The sequence below is a fragment of the Varanus komodoensis genome, unplaced genomic scaffold (genome assembly GCF_004798865.1).
Source record: "Varanus komodoensis strain SLA01 unplaced genomic scaffold, ASM479886v1 scaffold58, whole genome shotgun sequence".
Taxonomy (NCBI): domain Eukaryota; kingdom Metazoa; phylum Chordata; class Lepidosauria; order Squamata; family Varanidae; genus Varanus; species Varanus komodoensis.
This window is the reverse complement of record NW_025336197.1, coordinates 1682363-1698259: the sequence shown is the minus strand read 5'-3', so window position 1 is coordinate 1698259 and position 15897 is coordinate 1682363. Positions and strand designations below refer to the sequence as shown.

General features: G+C 42.4%; 1 protein-coding gene across 2 annotated transcripts in view; it reads right to left on the bottom strand.

Annotated features, from left to right (window-relative positions):
- The window catches only part of KAT2B (lysine acetyltransferase 2B), a 56505-nt gene that overhangs the window by 8495 nt on the left and 32113 nt on the right, over positions 1-15897 (bottom strand). The window contains exons 7-12 of one of the 2 annotated variants that reach the window (XM_044449400.1): positions 14356-14462; positions 11714-11839; positions 8301-8437; positions 6026-6237; positions 2591-2717; positions 506-616 (exon numbers count right to left, since the gene is read on the bottom strand). In XM_044449400.1, the coding sequence (XP_044305335.1) occupies positions 506-616; positions 2591-2717; positions 6026-6237; positions 8301-8437; positions 11714-11839; positions 14356-14462 (820 nt within the window). The remainder of the gene's footprint in view (positions 1-505; positions 617-2590; positions 2718-6025; positions 6238-8300; positions 8438-11713; positions 11840-14355; positions 14463-15897) is intronic. The other variant, XM_044449401.1, reaches the window with a different exon arrangement.

Sequence of the window (15897 nt, the reverse complement as noted above, 5' to 3'; positions counted from 1 at the left end):
TAAATAAAAATATAAAATATATGGTCAGGTCTCTTCAGACCAGGGCCACCACATAATGGTCATTCACCCTGTCGGGTGACAATTTTATATCCAGGGGGAATGGAACCTCATCTGTGGCAGTGGATATAAAAAGACGAACAAAGAACCACTCCAGCCAGCACAGCGTCTGCATACAGGGAGTTCTTTCAGGCGCCAGCCTCTGGGGCCAACGCTAATGACCATGCGACTGCTCCCTACCACACCCAGTGTCTCCTCACCAGAGATGGTTCTCCTGCTCGGAGTGTGGGGCGCTAGTGATGAAAATGACATGCACTATCACTGAATCACATAGCAAAACACAGCACCACAATTAAACATCATCAAAAAAGCCAGAACTTGGATGTACAAATCATGCTCTTTAGATGCAAGGCATAAAGGCTTTTTTTTGCTCAGTTTTCATGAACATCTACCTAAAGGGCTTCCCTCAGGGTTCTTAAAATTTCAGTTCTTTGCACAGACTACTTACTTGTTTCTTGAAGTAACCAATTGCATATTCATCTGCATATGTAAGAAAGCTGAGGATATTGTGCTTAATATGATACTCTTTCAGATGATTCATTAGGTGAGTTCCATAGCCCTGCATATAAATTATTAGGACAATTATTATTGTTATTCTCTTTTCTGTACTCCCCTATAGCTGAAACTCTAGGAGGTTTACAGCAATCCATAAAAGCAAGACAATAAAATACAATAGAAATAATCTTTGAGGAATGCAAAACACCAATATAAACACTAATACGAATATGGAATGTGGTCCCCAGAGAGGTCTGCCCAGTGCCAACTGTATGCTCATTTTGGCGCCAGGTAAAGACTTTTGTATTCAACCATCATTTTAATAATTAAGGTTTTTAGATGTTTTAAGATCTTTTTTCCCACAGTCACATTTTCTATTCTTTTCCTCCTCCTCTCTTTCCCTTAGTTTTATGATGTGCTGTTTTATATTAATATCTGCTGTTTTATTGTATTATTGTAATATTTTAAATTGTTGTAAGCCGTCCTGAGCTGTTTGTCGGAAGGACGGGATATAAATGTTTGAAAATTAAATTAAACCAAACCAAACCCTGAATCTTATTTTAGGATGTGGAAGAAAAAAATTGAAGAAATGGTTTGGAACCTAAAGAAGTCTGCCTGAGAGTGGAAAACGCTTCTGCTGACAAGGAAAGCGACTGCCAATTTTCTTTTTAATTGCACGTCCAATGCTGAATCATGTTTCAGAGTTGAACCTTCATCAGAACTGCTGGGGGCAGGGGGGGAGAGGGGAAAGATCGGTGGGAGGGGCATGATAAAAGGTGCACCGTGTGATCCCAAGCTCAAGGTGTGCCACATTCAATATTTCAGAAACTGTTTTACCTTTTTGGTAACAGAAGCCGTATTATTATCATTATCACCCCAATATTAGGAAGGAGGCTGATAATAATTTGCTTAAGGCAACTTGGCAATTTCATGGCTGAAGTGAGCTTTCAGCTCAGCCTTACAGCTTGTATTATGCGGATTCTCCCACCCCACATTCCACAACAGATGTCCTACCTAAAGGAACATATCAGCCAAGATTAGCAAAGATAAAATAACAATTCTAATTATGCAATGTTATTTTCGTGCTGGACACCTTTCCCAACACTTGCAATCCGCACCAGGACTGAGCTGGAAATAAGAAAAGGACTTTCACGGATGCTGCATTAACCAGTGAGTGAAACAGAAAGCCCCATTTGCCTGTGTGATTCCTTTTGCATGACAAGAGGCTTGGAGAGCTATCCCACAGGCCCTGCATACTGCCTGAGAGGCCACGGGGTACTTCAGGTTCCCAGAGCCATGGTCACAGACAGAACCAACCTCAAAGCCGGGAATCTGCTCCAGTCTGCCTCCACCCCTCTTGCAGCTGGTATGGAAAGAGTCATGCTGGCTAATCTCTCAGCCCCTGTGAGAGGGCATGGGGACACTCCAGTGAACTGGGGGAGAAGGGAGCTACAGAAGTCAAGATATGAACTATCTTGTGTTCTCCTCAGCCAACTTCCTCCCTGCTCCAAAGCACCACAGGTAGTTGGTCAAAACTGGTTATCTAGAGAAAATGCAGAATGAAAACGTGCAGGGAGGCAGAAGGTGCCTCGGCTTCTCTTCCTGCCCTGCACAGGGTGCTTGTAAGCCTTCAGGTTCTGGTGCTTGTGAGCATTAAGATGTGACCCACAGGACTGCAGCCATATACACATCTGTATTCATCAGTTTGGGCACTCTTTGAGAACCAGGCTATGCTTATGAGAATGGCACAGTAACAGAGACAAAAATGTAACACATTGCAGTTTTAACAAACAACATTTTTGATATTTGGCAGGCTTTCAGCAGCTGTAACAGCCGAATCTATTTTGGCATCCAAACCTGTGTAAGTTTGCCCTGCTGCAGAAATACACTTGGGTAGATAGTACAGTTGTCTCATCTGGATCAAGCTCAAGGGACACAGTGCATTCTAATCAAGTGACAAGGGATCCTATAGCACCCAATTATGCTGGACTTTTCTGGAATGAGTTCATGTCTTACATTTCCCCAAAATTGTCTTTACCTTTACTTGTTCATTAGAAGTCACAGCACAGAAAACTATTTCTGTAAATCCTTGAGACGGGAACATTCGGAAACAGATACCACCAATCACACGGCCATCTTTTATTAGCGCAAGAGTCTTGTGTTTCCTGTAGTTATACAATTATATTTCAAAATTTTTATATATGAACATTTATTCATATGGGTGTAATAGACAACATACCTACTTTCTGCATAGAGTTATGTTCTACATGGACACTAAAGGTACAATTCTAGCAAAATATTTCATCTGATGTGAATAGAACATTTTAAATGAGAAACTGCCCCCCAATTTTTTTTAAAGCAAGGGATGTTTAGACTGCATTTTCTAAGCTCACTTTCAAAGGGATACCTAAATACCCATTGCAAAGTTCAATTTCTACATTATAGGCAGTCCTCCAGCTGCAAACATCCAAGTTATGAAAAACCTGTACTTACAAACGAACTGCTATGCAGCCTATGGATTTTTAAACATTAATGCAGGAATGTTCTCATCACCACAGAGAAAGAGGAAGCCAAAGGGAAGAGAGGTGGGCTTCCAAAGCATGATCATAGAGAAGAAGAGAAAGGGGGAGAGGGACACCTCCAAAGCATGCCTTCCTGTCTCACCCAGCCGAACAGGGAAATCTGCTTCACATTTCCTTGCTGCAAAGAGGAGGTGCTGGTGAGTTGTGGGGAGTTAAAGAGATATCTGCAGTTTTTTCACTTTCACAGAGGTCCTGTACTCCTAACCCCAGCAAATGCGGAGGGCTGACTATATGTGATTCAACTTATACACAAACTGGACTTAGACATGAATTTCCATTTTCTCAGGAACAGAACTCAAGGACTGACTGACTGTACACTGATTATATATAGCTTTACTTAAAAAATTTCCAATACATGATCTTTTCACTTTTGGAACAGCCATGGATAGGCAAACGTGAAGAACAGTCATCTTACAGAGATAAATAAAAAGAAAATTGCACAAGGAATCATTTTGATCACGTATCAGCTGGAAAATCTTTTAAGTCACGTGAGGCAAACTTTTGCTCTGTTTCTTCATTGCTTTTAGTTGCTAGCAGATACCGAAGGGCTTCTAAAATACTGAGAGGCTTTGGCTCATTATTTCCTGTCTTAAATCATCGTATTTGTTAAAAGATCAGTTGAAAGGCAGTGCTTTGGCACCCAAGCTAGTGAAGATATTTCATTCAACAACAAATAAATCAGTGATGTTAAGCAAGTGGACAGGGGCATTCCAGAAATAGCACAGTAGACATTTTTGCTAACAAAACTGTTGGAAAATCTGTAGATGGTATCCGGTTGGTGTAGAGACTGACAAATGCCTTCTGCTACAACAGGCATGAGTCAATGGACCAGGGAGAGAGTTATTTTCAGCCACTGTTCCTCCCTGCTGCAGCTCCCTACATAATAGTAAGGGTCTGGAGCAGGGAGCCACCAAAACTTGTCTCCTCCCTTTCCCATTGATCTGCAGAGGAACACAAACTGGATACTATCCCATGATCTAGAGTGTAGTAATCTAGAATAGAGTTTCACAGATTGATTCCAGTCAATGAACTGCCAGGGTTGGATTGTCATGACTAAGGGCATGAGCAGGGAATGAATGCTGGTTCTTGCTACTACTTGGTTCCTCCTGCCAGCAGGAGCGGAAAAAAAAAAAAACCAGGAATCATCATATGTAATGAACAAAGTCAGATTCCTGGCTTATTGCTCTCCTAATAAGCTAGAATCACAGGCCACGCTTTGTTTCCAGTTCACTATCCAGCTTCTTTGCTCATTTCCTACACATTTTATTCTACCATCAATCAAAATAGCCCACAAAGACTACACTCAGGGCTTTTCTATATGAAGGTTTTATTCCAGAACTGTCCCACTATGATGTTTTCTGCATCATACACAAGGCTTTCTACACCTGCTCTTTCCCCTCTCCAACATAATGCCACAAAGAGCTTCAAAACCTGTCATGTGTGAATGGCGCTTCCCAAAAGCATCCCCATGGAAGCACAACATCACAGTGGCCGTGCCCCTCTCCACTGTCTGCTGCCCCCTAGCAGCTGTGCCTGCACTGAGGTTGGCTGCGGTGGCAGCCCAATGCACCTCTGGGAACCCAGCAGGGTGCCCCTTTGTCCTATGAAATGTGCAGTCCTGGGCAGGTTTTCCCTATTCCTTCATGGAAGGAAGCTGCCTGCCAGACATCCTTCCCTCACATCCCCCGTTTTTTTCCCATGTGTGTGTGAGAGACAGAAGGATTGAGAGAGAGAGAAAGAGTGTTGGTCAGACTGGTATGGCAGTATTACTGTGCCATTCTCAGCTGCAAGTTCCTCTCCAGATGCATCTTTTGGGGGCCCAGGGAATATCGGGATTGCAAATGCCAACATCCCCTCCACCTGAAGGCAAGTAAGTACAGCCACCTCCCATGCAGCATTCCTACCTGCCTCCCACCCCTGTCATAAGTTAATTCCACTGAAGTCACTGTGATTGACTTGGAAAGCCACTGAAGATAATCTGATTTATTTCAGAGAAAGCAAGGAGTTCAACTAGCTGTTTCTTGAGCAAGAGGGCCAAGGAGGCAATCAGGAAAGCTTGAAAAGACACCATAAACTTGATGTTTTCAGCCTACAGGGGGTGGGACAACAGGGACACCTGCGAGTCAGAGAGAGAACAAGAAGCTATGGAGGAGGGCAGGAAGGCAAGAAAACAACCGCAAGATTTCCATGTTGCATGAGGTCCTTCCACCCAACTCTACCTTGCTCCTTTTTCCCTGAATATCCAACAAGATGAGGATTTTCTGTTGCCTGAAAGAACCCACACCCTCGTTGCTGCAGAACTGGCAGAGAGTAGAGTGAAGAGGAAGGGAAGAAAGCATGAGCATGGACTGGCAGTGGAAAAATGGCCCAGCGTCGCAAGTGCAAAGTGAGGCTGTAGCTTGCACCACTCCCACACTGCTTCACTGCTGCTCACACAACCGCACACCCTTCCCAAGGGACATGGAACATGCCGCTATGACAAAACTATACTCAAGTCTGCTGGCAATATCAAAGTGGTAATAAAAATACCACCACATTTTCTCCACGCAGAGAAAAAGCAGCAGCAGCTAAATGACAGGGGACAACCACTGGATGAGGTCACGGTCATGAAAAAGGCCCTTCAAACTTCCATGAGTGAAGGATCATGAGAGCACAATCAATGCCTCATGCAGAGAAACCCTCAAGGAACCTGAGAAGCATCTGGTGATCTTTTATTTTGCAGCATCTTTTTCAACACTTTATTTTTCCTCTGAACATTGATTCTGTGCTCCATGTATAGTTTAAAAACTGACTCGGAGTTTCTAGAAACTAGCTCAACCAGGGAAAGCTATCATATTTCTTGTTCTACTTTTCCCATGAGGAAGAGAGAGAAAGAAAGAGAAGATACTCACGGATCAAAGACCAGCCGAGTAATATACTCTTTTGGCATTCTGGGTAACTGATGTGAAAATACGTTCTGTAGGCCAACCAGCCAAATCATAATTTTCTTATTTGGCTTTTGATTTAGGGAATTTCCAACGACATGAAATTCAATCACTCCTCTGCGTTCTTCCAACCTGGCTGCTTCATCCCTGGCTGAGTGTGCTGACAGAAAATTTGTCTGCTTTGTGAAAGAAAAGCATGGAAATAGGTTCAGTATACATTGGAGAGTCTGTATTACTTTGTTTTTGCATATGATCTGCACATAGACTTGGAAGTGTGTCCCGTATATTTTGACAGAGCACCCTTCAAACTTTTTAGGAAAGCACCTAAGCTGTCGACTGACCAAGAATTTGAAAAGTATAAAACAATTCAAACTAAATTCTCATCAACTTACATAGCGACCATGTAAAGAGAGAGAGAGAGAGAGAGAGAGAGAGAGAGAGAGAGAGAGAGAGAGATCATTGTTAACTTATTCTAAGTAGGAATATCATTGTAAATTCACTTAAATGTTCACTTCTTTTTCAACTCCTCAGAATAAAAAAAGCTAGTCACGCAGAACAAAACATCACAAAAAAGCAAGCGTTTGATTCAAATTCAATTGCATCTTAACTTCACTATTACAAAGATGCCAGTCAGCTGTTTGTTTTCTGTCTGACAGAGCAACATTTTGCTGCTGAGGATTTCAAAAAGAACCATGGCATGGTCCAAAAGACAATAATCAAAGCATGGGAAGAGCTAGCAGGGCAATTCATATTATGTGATGCTGGGAATTTACACAAGGACGGTAGCTGGTGAATGGTAGCTTGCACGCAAAGGAGGCTGTGGCACAGTAGTAGAGCACGTGCTTTGCATGTGGAGGGTCCCAGGTATGATCCCTGAGACCTTCAGGTAAAGCCGAGATGAAGGCCTGACTGAGGCACAAAAGAGTTGCTACCAGTCAGTGCCAACCATTCTGAGCTAGAGGGGCTGCTGCTCTGACTCCTTCTAGGGCAACTCCCTGTGTTCCTATGTGTCTGACTCACACAGTTCTTCCCTTCTCTACTTCCTGCTTATTGAATGGTTGCTACAGATCACTCCGGGCTTGAAAAATCTAGGAACTGATAAATGGGAACTAGGGCCCGGTGACCTCATTTTCTTCCTACTTCTTTCTGGTGGCCTAGAAGCCATATAGCGAGCAGTCAGCCCCACCGTCTACATGTCTTTGCATCTCCCTTGTCTCCCTAAAATCCAGAATCAGGCAGCTTGCTTTCAGCCAGTCACTGAGCTAGAAACAGGCAACACATGATCAGATAGGAGGAATGGAACAGGAGAAAAGGTCTACCAGTCATACTGAGGAAGCAGAGACCATTTCCTGCACACTACAAATCCTCAGTCTACCCACTGGCAAATACAGTTGTTCCTCCATGCTACAGTCACAGTCTAGCAGACCATTATGCATCCTACAGACAGAAGAGGATTCAACCAAAATGGGACTTCACTGGTTCACTGCATGTGACTTGAGACATAGAATAATCCAGTGTCTTCTCTTGACAAAAAGTAGCTATTTGAATCAAAGCAGGCACATGAGCTCTGCTTCTAAGTATTAGCAACTAAAAACATGTTAAAATTAGTCCCAGTGAAGAAATTCTGAAATGACACTTAAAACTTTACCTTTAGAGGTATGCTAGTTTCATACCAACTCTTCTATCTCAGAAATCTTTTAGCTTAAAGCATTTTTAACCAAGAATGTTACAAGATTATGGTGTGGTAAAACTTTTAAATTAGACTAAAAATACTTATTTTACTGAATACATTACAACATAATGCTTTAAATTACTCTTAATCACAAATAATTATGTACCCTATAGAAGGGACAAGGTTCAATTCCATATAACAGTGGTATAAAATAAGCTGTGTATGCAAAAGATCCTAGTTTCTATCTCCAGTTATAAAAAGGATCAGGCAGGTAGTAAGAAAGATGGAGTAGAAAATCCTGGGCTGGATAGGCCAACAGTTTATTTCTGTTTAGTCATTGCAGAAATTAAGTCAGCTTTGTATGTCTAATTTTGTTGGCTGTACTATGAATCATATTATGACCCCTACTTGAAAATATCCTAAAAATCACTTGAAATAAAACCATTATCTAGGTATTTTCAATAATCAGTAATCACAATCCATAAACTTATTGATAATCTGTAGCTAAGAAAGTTAATTTGCCACATTCTGAATTGACATGAATGGTTCTGCCAAAGCTACATTTCTTACCTCTGGACCAAGCATTGCGGCTGAATCCGTAATTGTTGACATCACTTCATTGATTAATTCAATAGGAATGTCTCCTACAACTCTTGGCTTTTTAGCATCCTCCACAGAATAAGATTCATTAATTTTTCTCTTCTCTCCTGAGTAATGAAACCACACCAAATGGGGGGAAAAACCAGTTAAGGAGTTTGATATTACCAAAATATTCATTCTCTCAGAAGGCAGACATATAAAGACACCAGAACGGAAAAAATTGATGTGTTTTACTCATATCTCTGAAAGACTATTCTATAATGCTATAAGTTTAAATAATGACTGTTCTTGGGACACAGTTTCAATGGGCTGGCAGCTGCCATTTACTGTTGTGGTACTGATCACCACAGATAAAGCCCTCAGAATCGGTGTTATCTCCACTCTATCAAGTGCTCACAGATGCACCTTGTAGCAGTGTGAAAAAAACGAAGGCAAGGCACTCATGAACATTAATGGTTAAACCCAAGTAGGCAGAAGCCTCGCTTAGGTTTAGTCTACATGTCCCATGCAGCTTGCACACACCATGAGCAAATGACCCTAAAATGAGGTGCGGTTGTTTCAAGGTCTTTTTAATGGAAAGATGGACTCTTGCAAAAGCAATGCTATTCAGACAAGGTATTAAAAAGGCAGCTAACATCTAAGGATTTACTATGAGGCAAAAATGTGTTGTGAATTAGTTTATGCTGACATGGCAGATGCAGGCAGCTGCAACTCTGGGCATTCGATGTGCTGTTTTGAAAGGCTTCTCCACAGTCCAAACACGCACAGCATTTCAGCTCTTGCTGCTTTCCCACCTGATCCACTGAGGAAAAAGAGTTGCACTACCACAAATCATACAGTTGGTATGACTGGATTTCCACAAAGAGCAAGGGCTTCCAGGGGAAGATAAGAAGGACTGCATAATTTCCAGTGCACATCACAGTGCCCAGCAGGAAACACACCAAGCCATCAGTTAGAGTAGGGTAGGGGTCCTTAGGCACAAGGGCTCAATCTGGCCCACCTGAGGGCCAATTCCTGTCCCCCCAGGATCCACCAAGATGGCCACAGTCCCTTTTTACAACTCAACTCTGTTTCCCCCAACCAGCAATATTTGGATGCTTTTCTGCCATGTTTTCCCCCATTCTAAAAGGTTAAAATGCCTCTGCTAAGGATTACTTACTGTCAGTAAAAGCTTGAAGCTGAAATATGCTGGCATTTTTAGTATTTTGGCTGCACTCCCATTTACCTCACCCATCACTGAAAAGTGTTCCCTGATACGTTCTCTGAAATAGAATTTGACTCTCAGGCTGAAAGGGGTTCCTTACTCCAGGTTAGACAAATAAGAAAGAAAAGTAGTCTGGGTCTGCCCTAACATCCAGAGAGCAATGAACTTTTAGTACTTCCAGGTATATTTAGGGAATCACTAGAGAGCTTTGAAAGAAGCCCAAACCACAAAAGAAGCCCTATAAGTAGAGAAGAACATATTGATATGTTCTAACTTTGCTTAGAATGTCTATATATTTTGCTGAATGTCTTTAACTTTGCTGAATGTCTATATTCAGGAAATATAGACATTCTTCTCCTAGTTCTATAAATTAAAGGGCAAAATTATCATATAGTTAAGCAGTAAACTTTTCTGTGATCCCTGGCACTTTTGGTGCACCGTAACAATGCAGTAATTCAGTTTTTTGTGGACCAGGCTTACTTCATCCAAGGCATGGGAATGTCATCTTCAGCTGACAAATATATATACACACAAGGTGCAGGAGAAGGAAGAAATATTAGGACTGAGGCCAGAGGGGAATGAAGTGCAAGAAATACAGTAATCATTATGTCAATGTGTGCATGAATGATTACCGCAGTGATCATTCACAAAACACTGTTCATAAACATCCTGGCAGTGAAAATAATTTCCATCAAAATGCTCCCAAACTAGTTTGCACCAACAAGGCATTAGTCTCATGGTGTGTGGGCAATTCAAAGCAATGTAACAAAAGTTGATTATTTGTATCTGGCTGCCTTGCTCCTCTGTGACACCAGCAAAGCTAAAAGCAAAATTGTGTGTAGTTTTGCAGTGCCTTTCTTAGAAGAGGGGTGGGGGCAGTTATCTGGTTTGGTCCCACAGGTTGCTGCTGAGTTAAAAGACCAACAGAGGGAAAAGGGGGGTCTCTTAACCCTTGCACTGTTTTTTTCCATTCAAAATGCCTCTTCCTGCCAGTTCGACCCGTCAAGGTATACTGGAACATGTTGGGAAAAAGAAAGAGCTATAAGGCTGGACTGAATAGATATGATGGATGTCTCTCCTGGCTCATGAATCAACAAATCTGGCAGTTTAGCTTTCGTTGTAGAACATTCTGTACATATGGCAGTAAAAGCTGCAGGGAGAGAGCTTGGCACTTCAGGCCCAGGATAAGTTAAAAATAACTGTGTTTTGACTTGCCTCATTAATTGCTGGGGGTGGCGGGGGCAAGTGTGATAGAATCAAATAACTCAGAGGAGAAAAAAAGCTTTGTCAGCTCAGAGTGAATTTTTTAGAGTAGCAAGAATTTTCACAGTTATGCTTAAACACAGTGTAGGCATCAGGTATGAATTGAGGTGTTTGGGGAATAGGACACCCAGTACAGGCTTTGTTCTTCCATTAGGTGGCATTTTGCCTGTGGGCAAAGAAAATGTAAGGGCTTGTCTGCACTAAGGTTTAACCATGGGTCAGTGCTGATCTGAAACAACATGAACTATTGAGATGTAATCTGTACCTCGCCTTGGGGACAATTTCAACTGAAATTGCACAGCCAAATCCTAGCTCCACTGTGCTCAATGGCATAATTAGGACCGCATCCTTGAATATGTATTTCTAGGGTTTAATTGGGAAGGATATCCTTTGTCCTGGGGACCTTATCCCACAATCCCAATGTATGGGAACTGGTTCTCATCAGTCACTATTGAGGGAAGAATGCTCTGTTTACACTCACTTAATTCTTGGGGGCTAGAAACTTGGGAAAGAAATTGAGTTCCAAGGCAGAAGTCTTGGTTGTCACAATTTCAAATTTAGCCCTCTAAATAACTTTGAACAGAATAAATAATCACCAATGCAGTGAAGCACACTGGGTTGGATCCACAGTTAGTCATACGCACAGGCAGGCCCACTGAAAACAAGGGAACTTGACTAATTTAGGCCTCTGATTGCAGTGGGCCTAAGAACGACTAACACGGGATCATCCAGTCCAGCAACTAGGATCTTTTTGCAGCATGACTTAGCACTGTCCACAGCTCTAGTTTTACTCAGCTCTCGTGCCCTTCAGCAGGACTGGCTCAGCAGAGCAGGTCCCTACAGTCTGAGGGCATGCCAATTAGACGTAAGCAACAACAACAGCACAAAGGTGAAGGTCCACTGTTCTTTACGTTACCTATGTTTGGGTCAAGTCCAGAAGCAGTCTTGCAAGCAGGACTCATGCTTCCTCCACTGGGCTGATCTAGAGATGAAGGACTTGCACTGTATGAAACAGACCTCACTACAGGAGGACGGCTAATGACTACAATCGTGTAGAAAGAAAACAAGGTTGAAGGCATCAGAAATCAAGCTGCACATCTGGGTCAGTACTATCTGCCTTCAAAGAATGATTTTAAAACCAGTCATGCAACTGTGAGAGAAAAGGCGGCCTTAACCCAAACCCCATGACCCAGCAGTTCTTCTAAAGTCAAGTTTCACACAAAGCAATTCCCAGTCCTTTTAGTAAAGATTATTCACCAGAAACACGAAAGGTTGAAGCAGGAAAGTCCAACACTTAAAAAATGCTTTGCTGAGGTTCCTCCTAAGAGGAGGGACCAGCTGCTGGTAGAGAGCATGCCTTGAATGCAGATGATCCCGGGTTCATCCACTGACATCTCCAGGCAGAGCTTGCACCCCTGTAAGCATCAGCAACACAAGGTTGCTGATTCAGTATACAGCATCTTTCTAGGTGCCTATAAAGGCTGCCTTAAGCATAGGCAGGCCAGGGGTTCATGTGAAAAAGTACTGTTGACACTGACTAAAGACAACCTATCATGCCTATCAAACAGAGCCAGGATGGTATAGTGATCAATACTGTTGGACTGGGACTCAGGAGGTCCAGGTTTTAGTCCTCATGCAGCCATGGAGCTCACTGGTCACAGATGCTCTTTCCAGCCTACCTCACAGGGTTATTGTGAGGATAAGATTGAGAGGGGAAATACGTAAGCTGCCTTAAGTTCCTTAGAAAGAAAAAAAGGTGGGATATAAATAGAAGAGATGATGGTGATGGTGATGGTGATGGTGATGGAGGAGGAGGAGGAGGAGGAGGAGGAGAAGCAGCAGCAGCAACAGCAGAGGAGGGTCATGCTGGCTGGGAGAGGGTTTAATGGACAGTGCCCTACTCCCTTCATCTCCCCAGCTGAGAATGTCTATTACCTAAACCAGATGTGGGAAACATGACCTTCCACATGTTTTAGCCTATAACTCCTAACACCCCTTGCCATTGACTACAGCAGCTAGAGATGATGATAATTGTAGGGACAACAGCTGACGTTGCTTCCAACTGGGGCAGATTGAAAAGGGGACTGACCAAACTAATGGAGGGGAACTAGCGTCCTGCTGGCCATATGCTTCCTCCAGTATCAGAGGCAGCATGGCTATGGGCACCACTTACTGGGGCACAGAAGCAGGAGGGCACCACTGCACCCCTGTCCTGTTTGTGGGACCCTGTGGGCAGGTGGTTGGCCGCTCAGTGAACACAATGCTGGAGTAGATGGACATTGCTCTGATCCTGCAGGGCCCTTCTTACCTTCCTGTGGGATGCAGACAGAAGTTGTGTGGCTCACACTTTACCCACCCTGCCTCTAAACCTTCAGAGTCCACTATTTTCCAAAGACATTACCATGGAAAAACAATGTTTCAACTTGACCTAAACTGAGTACATTCCAAAGATTTGAGTGAGAATTAGCAGGATGTAGAAGAGTGAACCAGAGTGGGCTAAAATCCCACCTGTGAAGACAGACAGAAAGAATGTATGTATGTATGCATGTATGTATGTATGTTTAATGTTCTGAGCTCTTAAGAAGGGAAAAGTTATATAAATTTTAAATATCATTAACGGTTATTATTACCAGATGCTCACTAGTTTATTTAAACTTGATTATGATACTAGTTTCCAGGAGTCTGTCAGCATTACAGCTGCTCTTTGTAAGTTCACTGGAATCTCTTCCTCTACTTATAAACAAGAGTTGTATACATAAATCTTATTACACACGCTCTTGTCTAAATCTTACTCAGCAATGGCCAATACACTATCTATAATATTTTGTGTAGGCATAACAAAAGCCTAATTAAAAAATCCAAACCGGACAGGCCTGGATAAGTAATGTTCAGCTGTATTTTAGGAAAAAGTATTCATGTGTGGTGCAAAACTATCCTTTTCTTTCCAACATTATGACTAAACTATGACTGCAATTAATGTGCATGTTTCTGGTTATACAAATAGCAGCTGAGTGGAAATCTGAGCAGCCTGGGCTCTTTGAGGAGTGAAGCTAACTTTGGGGCACCTCACTTTTTTCCTGCCATAGTCCTGCTAAATTATCACAGTTGTGAGTCTGCTGCTTGAAGTTCCAAGAAAGCTGCCATCAACACTGATTTGGATGGCTTTAAAAGGGGACTGGACTAATTCATGGAGAAGAAGGCTATCCATGGCTATTAGTCTTGCTGGCTATGTACTACCTCAGTATCAGAGGCAGTGTGCTTATGTATACCTGTTACTGGGGAACTTAGGTAGGAGTATACCATTGTACTCCTGCCCTGTTTGTGGGATGTAATGCAGCTGTTTGGCCTCTGTGTGAACAAATGCTGGAAGAGATGGGACCATGGGTTTGATGCAGTATGGCTCTTCTTTGAGACACAAATATAATTTTTGTGAGAAAGAAAGTTACCCTCCGTCCGAGTTTGCTGATCCCAGTCCCCACAGTCCCTGTAAAAACATACATGTTAATTCCCTCATGTTCAGTTTAGCTCTCATCCTGCCATGCATTACATCACAGTTACCTGTCTGGATGCCTAGCTGGGCACTTTGAGAAGAGGATACTACGAAATCTGGATCCCAGATAGGAGAACTTTGACTGTACACCTCCTCCTCCAACATGGACAGGAACCTTGACACAGAAGTTAGAGAAACACTGTTATAGATGGATTATAGTATATAAGTAGTAATATGTTTTCTAATTCCCTAGAATAATACATATTATTCTGTTATAATGAGAATTTCAGACAGCTATCAAAACAGGAACAAATTCAGTAAAACCATTGGCTTAATAGGTTGTTTATACTTTTTTAGTGATACAACACAGAAACAATTGAAAGGAATGAACACATTATAGATACAACATCATTTACTGAGATATCATTTTGCAGTCAAAGGGAAGGAATTCATTACACCAACATCCAGTTGGTCTAATTATTCTCCACACTGGGTGAATGTCTGGGACCTGGCAGACATGCCCAGGGACCACCTACCTATTTCTCCCCCTTTCACCCTCACCATCAGTGGGGAGAAATGGGCTGCAGAATTTTCCACAGAGCCTGGTAGTGGGGTCCTAAAATTAAAACTGCCTCCCACGCTTGGACCTCCCTATCTTCCCACATAGTGGAGAAATCCAATCTTTCATTTGGATTTGGTTCCTGGGACAGTGTTTCAGGGACCATAGTACTGAACCATTAGCAGCTCAACACTTCTTCTGGCATATTTTCTTTGCTTAATAGATAATCCATCTATTATGATGGAAATAATCCCAAAGGGAAGTCCCTAGACTGTAATTAAAAACAGAGAGAGGCTAGTAACACCAGATATCAATATTTGAAAAGCCAGCTTTCTTTAAATATGGTTTAATTATCTATGCATACACACAAAAATATCTTTACCTACATTGGCAGACCAGCCAATCAGTTTCTAATTCTGATACTTCATACCAATATTATATGAGCTGTTTGCCTAGCTGAGCTTTTGAGAACTGTAATTAACAGTAAACAGGTGGAAATGCTGTACTGTACACATTCCTAGCTGTTGGCATTATTCATCTGAATTAGACTGGGTTCCCAAGACAGAGCAAACAACCCTGCATGGCTTCCACAGTGTGCAGATTTGTGCCCAAACTTACTGGTCAAACAGCTGCATGGTTAACTACACAGAGCAGTTTCTATGCTGCCTGCTCCACCATCCTGGCCTCACCACACAATCCAGCAGCCCCCATGACCAGAATTGCTGTCCATTCCCTATTCTTGCCTATGGACTACAGCAGCCTTCTCCTGGTGGTTCTCAAAAGTCCTGAGGCAGATTCCCTGCTGACCCTTCCTGAGTGTACCAGCATGTCTATGGTCTTCCCAGCCATTCCCGTGGGGTGAATGCATTTTGGTTTGCTTATTTAATTTCTAACCCACCCTATTAGCCACATGGCTCCCTGGATCGGTTGCAACAATAAACACATACAATCAGTATAAAAACGCAAAAATCAAATAACTGTAAAACAGTAAAAGCGCACCTACTTCAACTTAACAAAACTAATTATGTTATAGAAAGCATACCACATCTAT